Source organism: Macaca fascicularis, chromosome 18 (assembly GCF_037993035.2).
Source record: "Macaca fascicularis isolate 582-1 chromosome 18, T2T-MFA8v1.1".
Taxonomy (NCBI): Eukaryota; Metazoa; Chordata; class Mammalia; order Primates; family Cercopithecidae; genus Macaca; species Macaca fascicularis.
In genome coordinates, this window is record NC_088392.1 from 80,557,233 (window position 1) to 80,578,242 (window position 21,010).

At 39.3% G+C, this 21,010-nt stretch overlaps 1 protein-coding gene across 4 annotated transcripts in view; it reads right to left on the minus strand.

The window, feature by feature from the left end:
* SPIRE1 (spire type actin nucleation factor 1) overlaps window positions 1–21,010 on the minus strand; it is a 191,056-nt gene that overhangs the window by 28,662 nt on the left and 141,384 nt on the right. For 2 of the 4 annotated variants that reach the window (XM_045377826.3, XM_045377824.3), the window contains exons 7-10: window positions 15,312–15,398; window positions 13,441–13,570; window positions 6,990–7,031; window positions 768–940 (exon numbers count right to left, since the gene is read on the minus strand). In XM_045377826.3, coding sequence (XP_045233761.2) covers window positions 768–940; window positions 6,990–7,031; window positions 13,441–13,570; window positions 15,312–15,398 — 432 coding nt within the window. The remainder of the gene's footprint in view (window positions 1–767; window positions 941–6,989; window positions 7,032–13,440; window positions 13,571–15,311; window positions 15,399–21,010) is intronic. The other 2 variants (XM_045377827.3, XM_045377825.3) reach the window with 1 other exon arrangement.

Sequence of the window (21,010 nt, forward strand, 5' to 3'; positions counted from 1 at the left end):
GTTTTATCTGTCGGTATTATGATCACAAAAAGAACAGTCCTAAGTATGAGTATGTGGATTTTAGAGGGAGAAGAATCTATGCAAAATGTTTTTCTTAACTTTATTTTTTTGTTCCCCAAACAAACGGGAAGATATTAAGGTAATGTAAGTTGCAAAACTGTTGACTTGTTTTAACCCCACTTATAATTTAAGACTGTATATATGTGTGTGTGTGTATATATACATTTTTTTCTTTTTCTTTCTCTTTTTTTGTTTTTTGAGACAGAGTCTCACTCTGTTGCCCAGGTTGGAATGCAGTGGCGCAATCACAGCTCACCTCAGACTCGAACTCCCGGGCTCAGGGAATCCTCCTGCCTTAGCCTCCCAACTAGCTGGGACCAGAGGTATGCGCTACTGCACATGGCTAATTTTAAAATTTTTTATAGAGACAGGGTCTTGCTATGTTGCCCAGGCTGGTGTCAAACTCCTGGGCTCAGTGATACTCCTGCCTTGGCCTACCAAAGTGCTGGGATTATAGATGTGAGCCAACATGCCCGACAAAAATTTTAGTATTCTATAAATTATAGCCACTATATTGGTCTTTACTAATAACAGAAAGTAATCTACTATTTAATTTCCTGCAAATCAAATTAATTTTAATCCTAGCTTTATTGGTTGAAAAATGGGAAGAGATTAAGCAACAACTGAAGCCAGATAATCAGTAAACTGGGTCAGAGAGCATTAAGCACCCTCATCTTGGAGTCAAGCTGTGTGAACTGGGGCCTTACCTCAGACTCAGAGCTGTCCAGTTCGGCCAGAGTTGGGGCTTTGAGGAGCTTCTTCCGCTGTGCAGGCACCTGCTGTGCACTACTTAACCCGTTTTCTTTTGTTTGTGATGTCAAACCTCCATTCACCATAGATGACTCCATAAGATTCTTTGTAGATTCAGGGGTAGTTACATCTGGTAAAAAAGCAAAAGCTTACCTTTTCTTGAGCCAAGACAGGTTATCTATGTTGAAAGCATACCAGGTAACACAGCATTTCACACAAAAACACAAAGGCTTGACTCAGTAACACCTTGCCTATGTATAGAAAACTTTTTCTGGTTGGATATTGACTGTCAAATTCAATTAAAGGAAACTTTAAAATGAATAATTACATATTCATACGTGTAGATGAGAATTTATAGAGTTAAAACTGATAACTGACTCCAACCTGTTTATTTTCCAGATGAAGAAACTGGGGCTGAGAGAAGCTAGTTTACTTCACAGCCTCTAAGGATCTAGTGATATATGGATGAAGAAAGGACACACACAAAGCCTTACCAGACACATGGCTGTAAGATCTGAAAATGTTTTGGTTTAAGAATAAAAATGGCTAATAATCTATATTCATATAAACATATTTAATGTGAACACAAAAAGTCTGGGATACATTTCCTCTGATGTGTCTGATTTATATTACTAAGAGCTCAAATTTGGATGAGTAGGCAAAACGACAAATGACAGACAATGAAGCAGTCTACAGTGTGGTGTGATGGGGATGGTTTGGGTCTCTACTGCTATCTGCTCTCCTTTCGTCTGTAAAATGAGGATACTAACAGAGGCGGGCTTATTGTGAGCATTAAACAGGTTAATAATTGCATATAAAATTCTGTGCCTAGTACAGGCAGTGAACAATAAATGTTAGCAATTATTCCTACTGATTTTGATCTCTATTGGTGAATAAATAAACTAAGGCTCAGCTGGATTCGGCCAGAGTGGCACCATGGTGTCATGCCACAGCTGATCTGTCAGTCTTTGTCAGTACTGACTCTGATGGCCTGCTTTTTGGTACCACAGCCTGGAATCCTTGAAGGCAAATGGAACTACTTTCAAATGAAGAGTTAAAAATGGGCTAAATTTAGTAACTATAAAATCAGTGTATTTAGAAGTGAAAAAGAGCAGTTACTGCATGATGCAATTTATAGACCAGCACACTCAACTGCTCTTTGCATGCGGACAGTCTGTGAGGCTGCCGTAAATGGGGCAAAGGGCATGTTAAGTACTAAAGTGAAAAAGACTGACTGATGCTCTTTTAGAGGGGAAAGCACTGTAAACGAGGTTACTGTAAACATAAGAATGTGGCCCGGCGTGGTGGCTCACGCCTGTAATCCCAGCACTTTGGGAGGCTGAGGCAGGGGGATCAATTGAGGTCAGGAGTTTGAGACCAGCCTGACCAACATGGTGAAAGCCCATCTCCACTAAAAATACAAAAATCAGCTGGGAGTGGTGGTGGACGCCTGTAATCCCAGCTACTCAAGAGGCTGAGGCAGGAGAATCAAAGCGAGACTGTGTCTCAAAAAAAAGAACAACCCCCCCCTCCAAGAATGCTGTTTATAGTAGGATATTTCCCCCCAAGCAAGTAATATTTACACACCTTAAGGATGAGAGGTAGAGCTCCAGGACACATGTGGTATACAAGTGTGTTCTAGTGCAGCTTTCCCTGACATTATTTATAAGAACCATGTAAATTATTTCTTATTACAAATGATATATATCCTATTTAATATTTATGATTTCTGCTTATTTTTGAAGGATTTGAACAAGCTAGAAATAATGGAAGGAAAAGAAAAAGAAAAAAGGGAAAGAGAAGGGAGGGAGAAAGGAAAGAAGGAAGAACAGCTGTCTATTAATTTTTACATAAAATTATTAATTGAGAACTTGACAACACGTGCGTTTATTTTATTGTTACCTTCCCAGGCATTACATAGCTAGAACAAATAAAGAATTGGTGATGGTGGTGGGGAGTGCTGAAAGGGACAAAAGGAAAAAAGCAGCAAGGTTTTATACAAATTATAAATGTAAAAATCTTAAAATAAATATTTCAATAAGGAGATAAGAGAAATAGAATTGTTGATATTTTATAGGAATCTTCTAAAAGGAGATATAATGAGAAATAGAATTGTTGATATTTTGTAGGAATTTTCTAAGAGAAAGCACAAGTATTTCAAACGCACACACCTTCTACCTTTCCTAGCCACGTACTCACAGAGGCTCCCACCGTTGACCTGGCAGCAGGTCACTTTCTAATTATTACAACTGGAGTTATAATAAGAGAAACACAACCAGCTTTCCACGCTGGCCCCACATTTCCAATCAACAAAATCAGAGTTTCCCTAAGAATAGCACTGCATGCATACCATTGCACAGAGGAACACTCAAATAGTTTTGGCAGTTATTTATTTATTTACTTATTTATTTGAGACAGTCTTACTCTGTCACCAGGCTGGAGTGCAGTGGCGCGATCTCGGCTCACCGTAACTTCCGCCTCCTGGGTTCAAGCGATTCTCCTGCCTCGGCCTCCCAAGTAGCTGGGACTACAGGCACGTGCCACCACGCCCAGCTGTTTTGTATTTTTAGTAGAGTCAGGATTTCACCATGTTGGCCAGGATGGTCTCAATCTCCTGACCTCGTGATCCTCCCGCCTCAGCCTCCCAAAGTGCTGCGATTACAGGCGTGAGCCACCGCACGCAGCCCATATTTATTTTAATGTGCTGGGAAAAAAAATACTCTATTTTTTTGCTACAGAAAAGCATACTGTATTTTAAGATCCATGATTTTATTGCTTGAGAGATGTTTAAAGTTGTTTATGGCGCATTAAAAATTTTAATAGTACTGGTGACACTCAAGGCTGGCAGAAAATTATAAAGATGGTATATGAACTGAAGTTTAGGGAATGCTGTCAAATGACAGTGGCTGCCCTGAGTTCAGTCCATTCTCAATGCAGGGGATTTGAGAAATTGTCCAACAGCTCTCTAATTGCCTGAACCCTGTGCTATGAGATTGATAACTGTCATTTTAGCTAATTGACTGACAGTAGTGAAAGAAAACATCTGTATTAAATTCAAAGCTTTGAGAAAAACTGAATAAATAAAAAATGGGTTATGTAACAGCCAGGTTTCAAGATGATCTAAACACTGAATGATTTTATCTCACAACACAGATCTGCAAAAGACTTAATCGAACTTTTTTTTTTTTAGACATGGTCTCATTCTGTTGCCCAGGTTGGAGTACAGTGGTGCAATCATGGCTCACTGCAGCCTTGACTTGTTGGGCTCAGGCAATCCTCCCACCTCAGCCTCCCAAGTAGCTGGGACTACAGGTGTGCGCCACCACGCCTAGCTAATTTTTTAGTATTTTTTTTGTGTGTGTGTGTAGAGACAGGGTTTTGCCATATTGCCCAGGCTGGTCTTATTTTAAACTCCTGGGCTTAAGCAAACCTCCCACCTTACCCTCCCAAAGTGCTGGGATTATAGACGTGAGCCACTGTGCCCAGAAAATGTATTTTTAAGAAGCTTGATTACTTATATTTTTCTGTTTAAATGAATAAATTACCATTTTTACTTTAATGTATCACATGAGAAAAGCAAAACACTTGGATAGGCTTTGTATTTCTTATATATAAGATGGCATTTCTTAAAAAAAACTGGTGATATTTATATGTAAGCAAAATATTTAAGAGATGAAATATTTAGATATGGCTTTAGAAATCACATACCTTAGGTTTAGAACCTAAAATGCATACCCATGATATTAAATATATGTCTATTGCCTTATTTAGTGTGAGGAAATGTGACTGACATATAGATTATATACTTAATATCTGTATAGGAAAAACAAGTTATACTTACCATAAGTGATGTTGAATAAAGATTTTCACTAATAATTAATATTTCTAAGATATACTTAAGCAGTAGAATATACTTCATTATCTTGTACTTAAGTTCAGGGTTATCATCTACACTGTATGTTTACAATGTTTCTCACTAGTTTGTTCATTTTCTAACTCAGAAAATGCACTCCAATCTTTGCATTTAAGTTAGAAGAATGAATCAATCTTTTCTATTTATAATTCGGGCAATTTTAATTAATAGTTAAAATGCAACAATGAAAAACATAAAAGCAGCACAAGAAATCAAGAATGAAGCATTAGGAAGTCACAAAGTACACGAAGACATGAAATAAATTACAGCAAATGATAAGCAGTGAAACCAAATAAAAATTCTCTGCTACCCTTTTACACTAAGAAATTTAAGTACCAAGAGTTTTCTTTCCAAACAGAACCCATCGTATAGGCTGCAAGAACATAGAACACACAACATACCTGTACATGAGGTGTGTGAGCATGCATGGAGCATACTGTCAAAATCAGCAATGTGTGCCTAATTTAGATTAGCCAATGGCCAATGTGTTTAGGCAGCCAACCACTCCCTTCCTTATTGTGGTCCAACTAATAGAAGCATCTTTTGTAGATATTCAAAAAAGATAGAGTGTCTGTAATGTATATTGCCAACTTCTGGGGATTAGTATTGACATATGCATTACTATTTTTCTGCATTTATTTTCCAGATCAAATTTTTTACAAGGTCACTTTGCAAATGGCTGAAAAAATAAAAATTCCAAGTGAATAAAGAAAAAAGGAAAAGCTCTTCTGTGGTCAGCCAAAAATAGTAACTGAGTGATTGTAAAATATTATAGTCACGTCTGATACCTACACAAATAAGCAGAAGATTTAAAAACAGTTGGAAACTAGCTTTGTAGCTGGAAGATACTCAATAAATATTCATATACAGAATATACTAGAACTCTTTAAACATGAATTTGTAAGTAAGGTATGCCAACAATTCTTTGTATCTTGAGGCATTCCACGGCATTTAACAGAAAATCCTGAAAGAAAATATTTGTGCCAACATCTCATCTCATTTTATACTTAAAACAGTAGCTTCCAAAATTAAAAACTCTAACTTGCAAAATATTTTACTGGGATTAAGTTGGCTTTGAAAATTCAACTGGCTGGGTGAGGTGGCTTACGCCTGTATTCCTAGCACTTTGGGAGGCCAGTTGGTGAACTGCTTAAGCCCAGGAGTTCGAGAGCAGCCTGGGCAACATGGTGAAACCCTGTCTCTATTTCCTAAAATAAATAAATAAATAAAAGAAAATTCACTCATATATATTTAAAGTTTTAATTTAAAAAGGGTTGATTTTATAGACCAAATTTAGTCATTTCACTATTAATCTCTGTTTAACAGAAAGGTCTAAACTTGCACTACAAATCTGAGGCACGTAAGTATATATTACAACCAAAGCCATTACAATGCTCTTGTATTTTTATACTGTTTTATTTTTTTTTGGAGACTGAGTCTCACTCTGTTGCCCAGGCTGGAGTTCAGTGGTACAATCTTGGCTCACTGCAACCTCCGCTTCCCAGCTTCAAGCAATTCTCCTGCCTCAGCCTCCCAAGTAGCTGGGACTACAGGCGCATGCCACCACGCCCGGCTAATTTTTTTGTATTTTTAGTTGAGACGGGGTTTTACCATGTTAGCCAGGATGGTCTCGATCTCCTGACCTCATGATCTGCCCACCTCGGCCTCCCAAAGTGCTGGGATTACAGGTGTGAGCCACCGCGCCTGGCCTGTATTTTTATACTCGTAATCATGATTCAAAGTCATTTGTGATTAGGCTTTATCCACTGAGCACAAACATACAAAAGACAGTTCTTGCCCATCAACTGAGGTGCTGTCATCTGAAGTAGATAACCATTTTAAGTTTAGTTACTTAAATAACTGAATGCTTTAGAGAACAGGAAGTAGATGCATCAGAATTTTGTTTCTACAAAGTTTTTTTTCTATTCTCTTAGGGCAAAGGTCTGCTGTAGGCTTTAACCTCATTGCTCTAGAAGAGCCTGGGCAGTGACAGCCACCATAAGATGGGCACCATTTTCTAGAACCATGAGTATGGTGTGATGGTTCTTCCAAAACTGCTTGGGAGAAAACAGATTTACTGTAGTCTTGTATCTTTTTTACGTATATTGCTTTCAAATAGGCAGAATGTTTTATTTTACTGACCATGGCTTAGAAGAAGCCTTTCCATTTTCTTTTTTAACATGTTTGAACAAGCAGATGAATGAAATGTATTTCACAGAAACCACAAAAGCCACGTCAGGTGTAAAAGCGTTTTTGTTTTTTTTACCTGACAAGTCAAAACTGTAAGACATGCTAAGTGGCCGCATTGCTGAAAAAAAGAAAACAAACAATAAAAAGAAAATAATTCAGCTGTTAGGAATATACAAGGAGGACAAAAAAGGGAACGGATTAATGAAGACCCTCAGTGGCTACATGTCAGGCTCTAAGGCAGAAGCTAGTGAATGAAAATCTCAAATACATTAAAACCATGCAAGAGTCTTAGTTTCAATTACATCACTAAGACTTGAAATGGAGGAACAATAAAAGGAAAAAGTAACTTTTTTAAAAACAAGTTAAAAATGAAAGCATGATAAAAATACAAACATTTTAAATAATCACAGAATAGGCTTTCTCACTTAAATACAGATTTTTTTAAAAGTCACGTTTTAAAACATGATTTTGGGGAACATATAACATCTTTAAAATTTCAGAGTAAATCTATCCTTCAATAATTTATGTCAGGATGAAAATTTGGCTCTCGGAATAAAGGCGAAACAGTTTATAAAAAATTCTCAGTTCAGCTAGCTCAGCAGCATCACCACTATGTGTCAATAAACTATCTACTGTAGACCGTAAAACCTAGTAGTTGAAGGACGGTCAGACTGCCCGAGTTTGAACCTCAGCTCTGCCACTTACTGGCAGTGTGACCCCAGGCAAGTTACTTAACCTCTCTGTGCTGTAGTTACTTCATCTGTAAAATGAGAATAATCCTATCTTACGGAATTGTTATAAAGATTAAATAACTTCATGTAAAAAGGGTGCTTAGAATAGTGCTTGACACACAGTAAAAACTGAAAATAGTAGTCCTTCCTTATTGTAGTTTCACTTTCCATGGTTTCCGTTACTCATGATCCAAAAATATTACATGAAAAATCCCAGAAATAATTCATAAGATTTATTTATTTATTTTGAAATGGAGTCTCGCTCTGTTGCCCAGGCTGGAGGGCAGTGGTGTGATCTCAGCTCACTGCAACCTCCGCCTCCCAGGTTCAAGCGATTCTTGCGCCTCAGCCTCCTGAGTAGCTGGGATTACAGGCGCCCACCACCATGCCCGGCTAATTTTTGTTTTTTTGGTAGAGACAGGGTTTTTCCATATTGGCCAGGCTGGTCTCGAACTCCTGATCTCAGCTGATCTACATGCCTCGGCCTCCCAAAATGTTGCAATTACAGGCGTAAGCCATCATGCCCGGCCAATTCATAAGTTTTAAATTGCATGTTTCCTGAATATTACTTTTTCTATTTTATTATTAGTAATTGTGAATCTCTTACTGAGCCTATTTTATAAAATAAACTTTTTCACAGGTATGCATGTAAAGGAAAAAACATAGCATATATAGAGTTTGGTACTATCCATGGTTTCAAGCATCTACTCGGGGTCTTGGAATATATCTCCCCCTCAGATAAAAGAAGACTACTGTAATTCTCTTTCTTTTTTTTGAGACAGAGTCTCACTCTATTGCCAGGCTGGAGTGCAGGGACTGCAGTGGTGCAGTCTCAGCTCACTACAGCCTTCAAGCGATTCTCCTGCCTCAGTCTCCTCAGTAGCTGGGATTACAGGTGCCTGCCACTAGGCCCAGCTAACTGTTGTTTTAGTGGATATGGAGTTTTTCATCATGTTGGCCAGGATGGTCTCGAACTCTGACCTCATGATCCACCCACCTTGGCCTCCCAAAGTGCTGGGATTACAGGCGTGAGCCACTGTGCCCAGCCCATCATTTCTTAAAAATGAAGTTATTATGTATTTCCTGTTGAAGCACCCTACTTTTAAAATTTATTGCATATAATAACCACTAAATTGTATACTTTAAATGAGTGAATTTTATGGTATATAAATGCCATATAGCTCAATAAAGCTGTTAAAAAGGTTATTGCAGAGATGTGATGATTCAGGACAGTGAAGATTATCTATTTTCACTGCTGTAGTCCAAAGCTCTTAGCGGTACCTTTAGAAGAATGCATCAAAGAGAGAACGTCTTTCCTGTGACCCAGGCTCCTCAGCCTTCCTAGGATTGTTCAGAAACCACCACATCAGACACTGAAGCACAGGACTTCAGATATCCATTGGCCATTCTTCCTTTCCTCTCCAACAAAGCATAGTCTTTGTTTTCCATTCCAAAAACGAAATCTACCAGGACTGCCCATATTCTCCAAAACTGCTGAAGCCAAAGCAATGCCTCACTGAATATCTTTATCCTAATGTGTAAGTTAGGATGTATGTTTTAAAAGGCATTTTACTGTGTTTTAGTTATCTCACAGGAGATTGGTTAGCGATTTTGTGTTGACAAAAATAATCTTCCTTGAACTTATCTCAGAAAAGTATTCTAAAAAGAAAAAAAAAACTTCCACTCACCATTCAAAAACCTGTACTTCTAAACTCCTATATTACCTACTCTAGATTTTCCTAATTACGTAAAGCAAATAAAATATTACATATTGCCACAGCACTCTTCCATCTTCTCTAGTATCTTCTTATTCTGCTCTTTTTTTCTCTAGCACATGAATATCTCTTTTGAAATAAGGTTGACTACTGTGTTAAGAAGGGGATGCAATTATTTCTTGGGAGATGACATTTATATATTTTCCAATCTCTATACCAAAAAGAGAATAAAAATTGAGGATCATGTCAATTAAGATGTTTAGAAGAAAGAAAATAATCAGAGACATGAACAAAGACTGATGTATAAGAATAGTAATTTCAGACTTACTAGGAAAAAATGGAAAAAGCCAGCAAATCAGGAAAATAGGTAAATAAAACCCAAGTAGCTATCTGTTAGGACATCACAACCTTATAAATCATATTTGGAGTCATATTTAATGACATAGGAAGATGGTCATGCCAAATAAAACATTAGATGCAGAGAACAGAGTACTGTATATACAGTTTTCATCCTCATTTTGTAATGCACAAGTAAATTCACAGTGGATGCCTCTGGCTGTTGTAATTATGGGTAACATTTTCTTCTTTAAACATTCAGACATTTTTGCCATTGCTGCAGTGAGCTCCTACTTGCAATTACATGTAGGGGAAAAGTGATACAAATATTTAGGGAAACTTTTCTTCAAGTTAATTCTGCCGATATTATCATAACTGAATTCCCCAAAGCAAAACTGTATAGTAAGAACCAATGTAGCTCTGTAGGAAAAAATGACCAAAATCCCTTACTTTACAATTAGGGTTTAATATCAATTTGAACTCAGAATTCTAGAAGTAACACTCTTACAGAACAGTACCTTTCTATAACAGCTCAATTCTGGTTGTTGTGAAATACCAACTGTCAAGGTTAAAATAAAGACATACTTAACATAAAAATGATATTTAATTATTCTAAAGTAGGGTTTCCATTAGCAACTAAATATAATTTTAAAAAGTGAAACTGAAGAGTATGTATGTGACAAAGGCTTGCTATGAGAGATCAAATCACTAATCAAAAAGCTCCCCAGCAAAGGCCTAGGACCAGAAGGATTCGCTGGTGAATTCTACCAAATACTGAATGAAGAATTAATGCCAATCCCTCTCAAGCTCTTTCAAAACACTGAAGACGAGAGAACACTTTTTTTTTTTTTTTTTTTTGAGACGGAGTCTCGCTCTGTCGCCCAGGCTGGAGTGCAGTGGCCGGATCTCAGTCACTGCAAGCTCTGCCTCCTGGGTTTACGCCATTCTCCTGCCTCAGCCTCCTGAGTAGCTGGGACTACAGGCGCCCGCCACCTCGCCCAGCTAGTTTTTTTTTATTTTTTAGTAGAGACGGGGTTTCACCATGTTAGCCAGGATGGTCTCGATCTCTTGACCTCATGATCCGCCCGTCTCGGCCTCCCAAAGTGCTGGGATTACAGGCTTGGGCCACCGCGCCCAGCTGAAAGAACACTTCTAATTTTGTTTTACAGGCCAAAACCCCCAAAAGTACAGGCTAAAATCCTTAATGAATATAGATTCAAAATTCTGAAGAAAATACTAGCCAACTGAATCCATCAGCACAATAAAAGGATCATACATCATGACCAAGTGGGATTTATCCCTGGGATGCAAGGATAGCTTAAGACCTGAAAATCAATTAACACGATATACCACCATAATAGAATAAAGAATAAAAATCACATGATCATTTCGAATGCAGAGAAAGCATGTGACAAAATTCAACACCTTTTCGTAATAAAAACACTCAACAAATTAGGAACAGAAGGAAATTACCTTAACATAATAAAGGCCACATATGGAAAGCTGACAGCTAACATCACACTCCACAGGGGAAAACCGAAAGCTTTTCCTCTAAAATCAGGAACAAGGCAAAGATGACCACTTCTATATTCAGCATAGTACTGGTAGTTCTAGCCAGAGCAATTAGGCAAAAAAAGAAATAAAAGGCATCCAACTGGAAAGAAAGTAATAAAAGTATCCCTGTTTGCAGATGACATGATCTTATAGATAGTGTATTGAAAAAAAAATTTATGGAGTTTTCTATCTCTAACAAACTATCAAGGAGATTAGAAAAACAATCCCATTGACATCACCACCAAAAAGAATAAAATATCTAGGAGTAAATTTAATTAAGGAGGTAAAAGATTTATACACAAAAAGTACAAGACAGAAATAAATGGAAGAATAATGTTCATGAATTGAAAGACTTACTGTTAACATGTGAATACTGCCCAAAGCTATATACAGATCCAACAGAATCCCCATGAAAATCCTAATGGTATTTTTTACAGAAATAGAAGATAATCCTAAAATTCCTATGGAACCACAAAAGACAATGAATAGCCAACCAATCTTGAGAAAGAATAACAAAGCCGGAGACATCACACTTTCTGATCTTACAATATATTATAAAGTTACAATAAAAAAAACAGCATGGTACTGGCAAACAACAGTGGAACAGAACAAAGAGTCCAGGAATGAACCCACATATATACAGTCAACTGATTTTTTTTGTTTTTCTTTCTTTCCATGGAATCTTGCTATCACCTAGGCTAGAGTGGAGTGGTGCAATCACAGCTCACTACAGCCTTGATCTCCTGGGCTCAAGTGATCCACTCTGAAGCTTTGTCACCAGAAAGTACATTTAATTATTTCAACCCATGAGAGTACTCTGTACAGCCCAGTGCTGTACTATGGACACAACAACGAACAAGACAGACATGGGCCCTGTCATCACGAAGGTCACAAAACAGAAGGGCCAGGATTAAACAAGAAAAATCAATATGGAGTGGTGGAAGAGTTCAAGACTGGAAGCAAGAGGAGAGTCAGGGCTGCTGCGACAGATGACAACCTCGGCTAGGATAGTGGCTGTTGGGTTGAGAAGAGTGGAAGATTAAAAAGATCCAGAGAAAGTAAAATCAACAGGAGTTGGCCATCAGGTAAGAGTCAAAGATTATGTTAAGGTTTCTACATTGGGAAAACAAAATGAGATGGTTTGGGGAGAGACAGGATGAGTTCACTTGTGGACATGTTGGGTTTGTCTTGCTTGTAGGATATGAGAAGGCTCTATCTAGCAGACAGCTGGACGTATGAGTCTGAATTTTTAGAGACCTGCAATGTAGACTGTGAGCTGGAAGGGAGTCAGAAACAAAAACCATGGAAGAGGGTATGGTTGCTCAGGGAGAACAGAACCCAGGATAGAAACTTGAAAGTCCAAGAGTCTGAAAGAGGCAGAAGAAGAGATCAGAGGAGAAAACTAGCAGAGTGGGAGTCACAGAACCAGATCCTTTCCTGTTAAGGTATCACTATAGACTGTTTTCCTAAAGGCAGTTTCTCTGGATTCTTTGGGCATTTTTAGTCTTACAAACGGAAAGACAGTCGTATAAACAAAAATGTTTACAAACATCTTATAATACAGCCTTTCTATAAATCAAAATCAATATGTGCTTATAGTATATACTAAAAAATAAAAAATAATAACTCTAAAGGAAGTTTAGAAATAAGTTAAGTGGTATCAGGTAATAACATGCTTTCATGACATAATATCATATCTTTAAACCCATAATAAATAAACATAAGGTAAAACTATATATCTGTCATCTATATTTCTAAAATATAATACCTTGTCTTTGTATACGCAATACAATTTATAAAGTATTTTTACCATAATCCTATTTAATTCTTACATAATAGTCATATTGTAGGTTAAGAGGAATTTTTATCCCCCTTCTGCCAATGAAGAAAATGATGCTCAGAGAGGTAAAGAAACTTTGCTAAAACCTCAGTCTAGAGACTGGCAGAGCTCTTTCAATTATGGCATGATGTTCTCATATAGTTCAATATTAGAGAGGGGGAAGGATTTCCCACCCTATCAATTTCAAGTAAGTGTGAGGGGGTATGTATGTGAGAGAGTGAGAGTGAGAACGAGTGAGATACAGACAAATGAACAAGGAATGAGAACTCTTTACGTTAATAGGACTGGGTGTATAAAGATCCTTTTCCCAGGGGATGACTCTAGATTGAGTACAGGAAGCAGCGGACTCACCTAATCTGCTACGTCTAATCTCCTCTGGTGAGACAGGCCGCAGCTTTCTTTCTGCTTTAATTTCTTCTAATATTCTTTCATGGAGGCTCCGTGGCCGTGGTGGAGTTGGTTTCAGTTTTCTGGCTGAGACCTTGAAAGTAAGAAAAATGGCTAAAGACTTGAGTAATTACATAATTTTTACTGAAGTCCAGTCATACAGTACAGTATTATAAACTACATTTCATTGACTGAAACACTGCTTGATAAAAGACTACTTTCAAGTCATTAAATATTAAGGTTCCTAAAGCAATAGGGAGCTTACTGGATATCAGAGTGATTTGGTTATACATGCTCAAATTTTATTTTATTTTTATTTATTTTTATTGTTTTGAGACAGAGTCTGGCTCTGTTGCCCAGGCTGGAGTGCTGTGGTACAATCTCAGCTCACCGCAAGCTCTGCCTCCCAGGTTCAGGCCATGCTCCTGCCTTAGCCTCTCGAGTAGCTGGGACTAAAGGCGCCGCCACCACACCTGGCTAATTTTTTGTATTTTTAGTAGAGACGGGGTTTCACCGTGTTAACCAGGATGGTCTCAATCTCCTGACCCTGTGATTCGCCCACCTCGGCCTCCCAAAGTGCTGGGATTACAGGCGTGAGCCACTGAGCCCGGCTGCTCAAATTCTATTTTATGCTTATAGAAGGGGTCTCACTCTATTGCCCAGGCTGGAGTGCAGTGGTGCAATCTCAGCTCACTGCAACCCCTGCTTCCTGGGTTCAAGCGATTCTCGTGCCTCAGCCTCCCAAGTAGCTGGCATTACAGGTGCGTGCCAACATGCCTAGCTAATTATTGTATTTTTAGTAGAGATGGGGTTTCACCATGTTGGTCAGACTGCTCTCGATCTCCTGATCTCAAGTGATCCACCCTCCTCAGTCTCCCAAAGTGCTGGGATTACAGGCATGAGCCACTGTGCCTGGCTACACCTTTGAATGTCTAAGCTCAAGGGGTCCTTCTGCCTCAGCCTCCCAAGTGGTTGGGATTCCAGGCACATGCCACTGAGCCTGGCTTGCTCAACTAATTTTAAGCAGTTATAATTATGTTCCCTATATGCTAGCGTGATAGGTAATCAATTGCAGTGCAGGCTATTACTACTGCTGTTTTTTGTGTGTTTTTTGTTTTTGAGAAAGGGTCTTGCTCTGTTACCCAGGCTGGAGTGCAGTGGCACAATCATGGCTTACTGTGGTCTTGACCTCCTATGCTCAAGTGATCCTTCTACCTCAGCCTCCTGAGTAGCTGGGACAACAGGTATGTGCCACTGCACACAGCTATTTTTTTTTCCTTTAATTTCTTTGTAGAGACAGGGTCTCTCTATGTTGCCCAGGCTGGTTTTGAATTCCTGGACCCAAGCAATCTTCCCATCCTGGTCTTCTGAAGTGCTGGGATTACAGGTGTGAGCCACCTCCCAAAGTGCTGTGAACATCCCACTTTACTGTTTTTAAAACTAACATTTTTTAGTAACCCACCATAACCTTCTTAGATTGTTATTATCTTCATTTTATAACTGAGAAAATAAAGGCCCTGGGAGGCTGATGAGCTCCCTCAGAGACGTGTGGCTGCTAAATTGTGGAGCCAGTGTTCAAGTTCAGGTTCATATGGTCCAAGGTCTTTCTACTCTACCATGACCTACCATCCTACCATGACCACTCTGCCTGGGTGACACAGTGAGACTATCTCAAAAACAAAAAGAATATAATTTACAGCTGGGCTTCATCTTTAGAATAAAACGCTCAGAGGAAAAACCACCTAGGAAAGCTGAGTTCTAGAGATGACTCAACCCTAGAGTAGAATAATTCATTATGGTATCTCCAATCTAGAGAACTATGTCGAATTACATACTGGATTTAAAGGAGGTCTGGATCTGATGAAGTCGAGGATGATTTCATGAGCACTCTTTTTTAACCGAGGGGGAATATCACCATTCACCTAAAAGGAGACAAAAAGTAGAAGATTCATGTGACTATCTAAGACTCTCATGAATTTCTGGGTATAGCTGTTATCTCAAGTATGCCACAAAATTAGTGAAGTGTAATTATCAAGGATACATTTCAAATCAATAAAGTGGGGAGTAAATGGCTGAGTGATTCAGAGGAAAAACTGTGAAATTTAAGAAAATCCAAGTTTACCTTAATTCTATCACTTTGGGAAATTTCAACAAAAAGTTTCTAAAATTATGAATGTAAATGGAATAAATAATACTTGAACTTATTAAGTATTTTATGATTAAAAAAAACTTTTACCTCTTATTTTCCTCCTTGTAAAAAATGTAGGTAGGCCGGGCACAGTGGCTCATGCCTGTAATCCCAGCACTTTGGGAGGCCAAGGCAGGTGGATCGCCTGAGGTTGGGAGTTTGAGACCAGCCTGGCCAACATGGTGAAACCCTGTCTCTACCAAAAATACAAAAATTAGCTGGGCATGGTAGCAGGCACCTGTAATTCCAGCTACTTGGGAAGCTGAGGCAGGAGAATAGCTTGAACCCAGGAGGAAGAGGTTGCTGTGAGCCGAGATTGCGCTATTGCGCTCTAGCCTAGGCAACAGAGCGAGACTCCGTCTCAAAAAAACAAAAACAAAACAAAACAAAAACAACAAACAACAACAACAAAAAACCCCACAAAAACCTAGGTAATAGAAAAAAACCAGGGATAAGATTCACACTTTGTAAACGAAACTCAAGCGCACAGCAGAGGACATCTGCCTGCATCCACACAACTTCTAAGTAGAAGAGCTATTGTGGAGGACCAGTCTGACTCTGACTGTACTTGAATGTCCTCTCTTTTTAAAGCAATGTGTTAAAAACAATTTTTTTTAGAATTTTTTTTTTAAACCCAGAAAACCACAAGAAGTAACAACTTAAATTCCCATTCTGACCACTTAGAAGGCACAGTCATGACCAGTTTGTCCTATTTGTTTCCTGGTCTTGTTTGAACAAAATAGAACCTCAATGGTCACTCCCATGCCCAGTGCCTTCCCCAGACGTGACCACCATATTGAGTTCAGAGTGTGTGGCAAGCCTGCTGGGGCCTACTCAACATCCACTCTCCTCTTCCTCCCTGTGCTGGTCCTCCCTCTCCCCCAGCCCTGAATGAGGGCAAGACGGCCCAGAGCAAGCTTCAGGAATAACTGCTGCTGCTTGAGCCAAGCCAGGCATATGACTGCTAGTTTAACGAGGGTGACTGAGAAGTAGAACCAGTGGCCTAACATGGCACCACCCACTACTTGTGGATTTCATATTATGTAGATTTAAAAAAACCCCTTATTTTATAAAACAATTTAATCAGGCTTTTATATTACTCACTAGTCTACTCCTGAATAACATGTATCTTTCTGGCTAATTTTCACATGCTTTCTTTGTATCCTAAGAGCAGGAATGAGAATGGATTAACCGAGGCTAAGGCTATATGTTCCATTCCCAAAACAAGCATATTAACTGTAGTCTCCTCGGTAGTCAGAAGCTGTATCCTGGGTCCCAGTTACAGATGTGGGACAATGCTCCTGAGGGAGGCAGCAGGCCATTATGGACCTAAGTCAGTACGGGTGGAAGAAGCTCCCTTATCCAAATGCTTGGGACCAGAGTGTTTCAGATTTTTGAATATTTACATTATACTTATCAAAAAATCTGAAATGTTCCAATGAGAATGTCTTTTGAGTATCATACTGGCCCCCAGAAAGTTTGCTGGAGCACTTCAGATATTCAGGTTTGTGATGCTAAACCTGTATAAGGAGAAGTGGCTGTGTGAAAACCATTCTGCTGCTGGCTCAGTAAAATTATTTTCCTATAAGAAAACAAGCTCTCTGAAGTGAAATGAGAAATGATTCCTGGATGAACACAAATAGTAGATGCTTAAGTAAATAAGATCAGTTATAGAAACTTGGTATTATTTTTGAGCAACAATGCCTGAAACAAATAAAAAGCTTTTTTGTATTTTACTCAGTAGAGACAGGGTTTCACAAAGTCGGCCAGGCTGGTCCTGACCTCAGGTGATCTGCTTACCTCAGCCTCCCAAAGTGCTGGGATTTCAGGCGCGCGTCAGGGCGCCCAGCCCAACAAAAAAATTCTAATACATAAAATGATCTCCTTTGAAAAATTTAAAATGTCTACCCTGTACTCAATCTTGTTTCTGAAATAATTTTCTTTTTTTGCGACACGGTCTTGTTCTATCACTCGGGTTGGAGTGCAGTGGCGTGATCACAGCTGTCTTGACCTCCCAGGTTCAAGTGATCCCTCCACCTGAGCCTCCTGAGTAGCTGGGACTACAGGTGTGAACCACCATCCCCAGCTAGTTTTTAATTATTTGTAGAGATGGGAGTCTATGTTGCCTAGGCTGGCCTTGAATGTTTAGGCTCAAGCGATCCCAGCACTTGGCCTCCCAGTGTTGGGATTATTGGTGTGAGCCACCGCACCCTGCCTATTTATTTATTTATTTATTTATTTATATGGAGATGGGGTCTCACTAAGTTGCCCGGGCTACTCTCAAACTCCTGGGCTCAAGCAATCTTCCTATCTTGGCCTCCCACAAAGTGTTGGATTGCAGGCATGAGTCATTGTGTCTGGCCTTTTATTTTTATCTTAAATGAAACAGAACCATTAATGATGGCATAAGACCACAGCTAATAATCTACAAAACCAACTTACAGTTTAGTGATTGATATTGGTCCCTTAATGAAATTTCAAGAAGTGTGAGGTTAGGGCCAAACATTCTTCTTTGTATGTTGATACCTAGTTGTCCCAATATCAATTGTTGAAAAGACCTATTCTTTCTCTATTTAATGGTCTCAGCACCCTTGTTGTAAATGGATTGAACATAGGTGTATGAGTTTGTTTTTGTACTCTGAATTCTGTTTTTATATCCTACACTGTTTTGACTACTACAGCTTTGTTGTAAGTTATAAAATGGGAATGTGCAAGCCCACCAACTTTTTCTTTTTCAAGATTGTTTTGATTATTTGGAACTCCTTGAGATCCTGTAAGAATTTTAGAATCAATTTTTCCATTTCTGCCAAAAAAAAATTGTCATTGGAATTCTGACAGAGAATAATGTTTGACCCTTACCTCACACCATATATATAAATTAACTAAAAAAACTGATCAAAGACCTAAATATAAGAGCTAAAACTATTTATAAGTGTCTCAGGTTAGAACATAAGGGAAAATCTTCATGAACTGAATTTGGTAATGAATTCTTAGATATGACACCAAAATCACAAGCAACAGAAGGAAAAATAGATAAACTGTATTTTAGCAAAATTAAAACCTTTTGTGCATCAAAGGATACTATCAAGAGAGTGAAAAGACAGTCTACAGAATGGGTGTTTGTCTATACTTGCAAATTATGTATCTGTCAGGGGTCCACTATCCAGAATATATAAAGAACTCTTACAACTTAACAGCAAAAATACAAACAATCCAATTAAAAAATGAGTACAACACAGCCTTATAAAAAGAATGAAATCATGTCCCTTGCAGCAACATGGATGGAGCTGAAGGCCATTATCCTAAGTGAGCTAATTTAGAAACAGAAAACCAAATACTGCATGTTCTCACTTATAAGTGGAAGCTAATAACGGGCACATAGGGACGCAAAGATGGAAATAGTAGACACTGGAGAACTCCAAAAGTGGGGAGGTTGGGAGGGGCGTCAGGGTTGAAAAGTTACCTATCATGTACAATGTTCACTACTTAGGTGATGGGTACGCTAGAAACCCAATCTCCACCAGCATGCAATATACCTATGTAACAAACAGGCACATGCACACCCAAATCTAAATTAAAATTTTAAAAAATGAATTCAAAATGTGAACAGACATTTCTCCAAAGATATACAAATGGTCCACAAGCACATGAAAACATGTATGACATTGTAAGTCATCAGGGAAATGCAAATCAAAACCACAATGAGATATCGTATCACACTGTTAGGGGAGTCATAATTAAAAACAAAATGAACAATAACAAGTGTTGGCAAGGATGGGAGAAAGTGGGCCCCTCATACATTGCTAGTGGGAATATTAATTGGTGCAATTGCTGTGGAACACAGTTTGGTAGTTTCTCAATAAGCCAAACACAGAATTACTGTATGATCCAGTCACTCCATTCCCAGGTACATACTCCAGATAACTGTAAACAGGTATTCAAACAAAAATGTGTACACTACTATACACCGCAGCACTACTCATGCTAGTGAAAATGAAAGAATCCAATTGGAAAGAACCCAAATGTCCATTTGGGTCATGAATAAACAAAATATGATACACCTGTGCAGCCATAAGAAGGAGTAAAGTACCTCGCTGGGCATGGTGGCTCACGCCTGTAATCCCAGCACTTTGGGAGGCCAAGAAGGGCAGATCACCTGAGGTCGGGAGTTCAAGACCAGCCTGACCAACATGGAGAAACCCCATCTCTACTAAAAATACAAAATTAGCTGGGTGTGGTGGTGCATGCCTGTAATCCCAGCTACTTGGGAGGTGGAGGCAGGAGAATGGCTTGAACCTGGGAGGCGGAGGTTGCAGTAGCTGAGATTGCGCCATTGCACTCCAGCCTGGGCAACAAGAGTGAAACTACATCTCAAAAAAAAAAAAAAAAAAGAAGGAGCAAAGTACCTCAGCATGCTGTAATATGAATGACCCAGCGTGATGGCAGGCACCCATAATCCCAGCTACTCAGGAGACTGAGGCAGCAGAATGACTTGAACCCGGGAAGCGGAGGTTGCAGTGAGCAGAGATCACGCCATTGCACTCCAGCCTGGGCGACAGAGCGAGACTCCGTCTCAAAAAAAAGAAAATGCCCTGTGTGTTCCTCCAGATGCTATCTTTCATCTTCTTTTAAACACTGCTTAAAAGAAACTCGCCGGGCGCGGTGGCTCAAGCCTGTAATCCCAGCACTTTGGGAGGCCGAGACGGGCGGATCACGAGGTCAGGAGATCGAGCCCATCCTGGCTAACACGGTGAAACCCTGTCTCTACTAAAAAATACAAAAAACTAGCCGGGCGAGGTGGCGGTGCCTGTAGTCCCAGCTACTCGGGAGGCTGAGGCAGGAGAATGGCGTAAACCTGGGAGGCGGGGCTTGCAATGAGCCTAGATGGCACCACCGCACTCCAGCCTGGGTGACAGAGCGAGACTCCGTCTCAAAAAAAAAAAAAAAAGAAAAGAAAAAAAAAACGAAACTCATACTGTTTGCTCACTGTCACCATTGCTTCACCTACTACCATAAAACGTGGTGTCTCTTACTTTAATGAACGGATCAAACAATTTCTATGTTGCTAAATCTGTTAACCATTTCACAGTGCTCATCCGACCTCTCTGAAACACCACCTGCTCTTTGCAGCTGCACCTCCACCTCCCCTGTCTTTCCAGCCTTCTCTCTGGCTATGGCTTGTCCGTCGTTATTCCGCCAGATTCCCCTACTTCAGGTCCAAGGCCGCACAGGTTCTGTCCTGTCATCTTTTCTTCTCACCTTTCCAGTTTCCTGCATTCTGTTGTGTCGTCTAATGATGGCAAGTTGTTTTTGCTGTTCTCATGTTTCTTGGTCTTTGTGTATGTT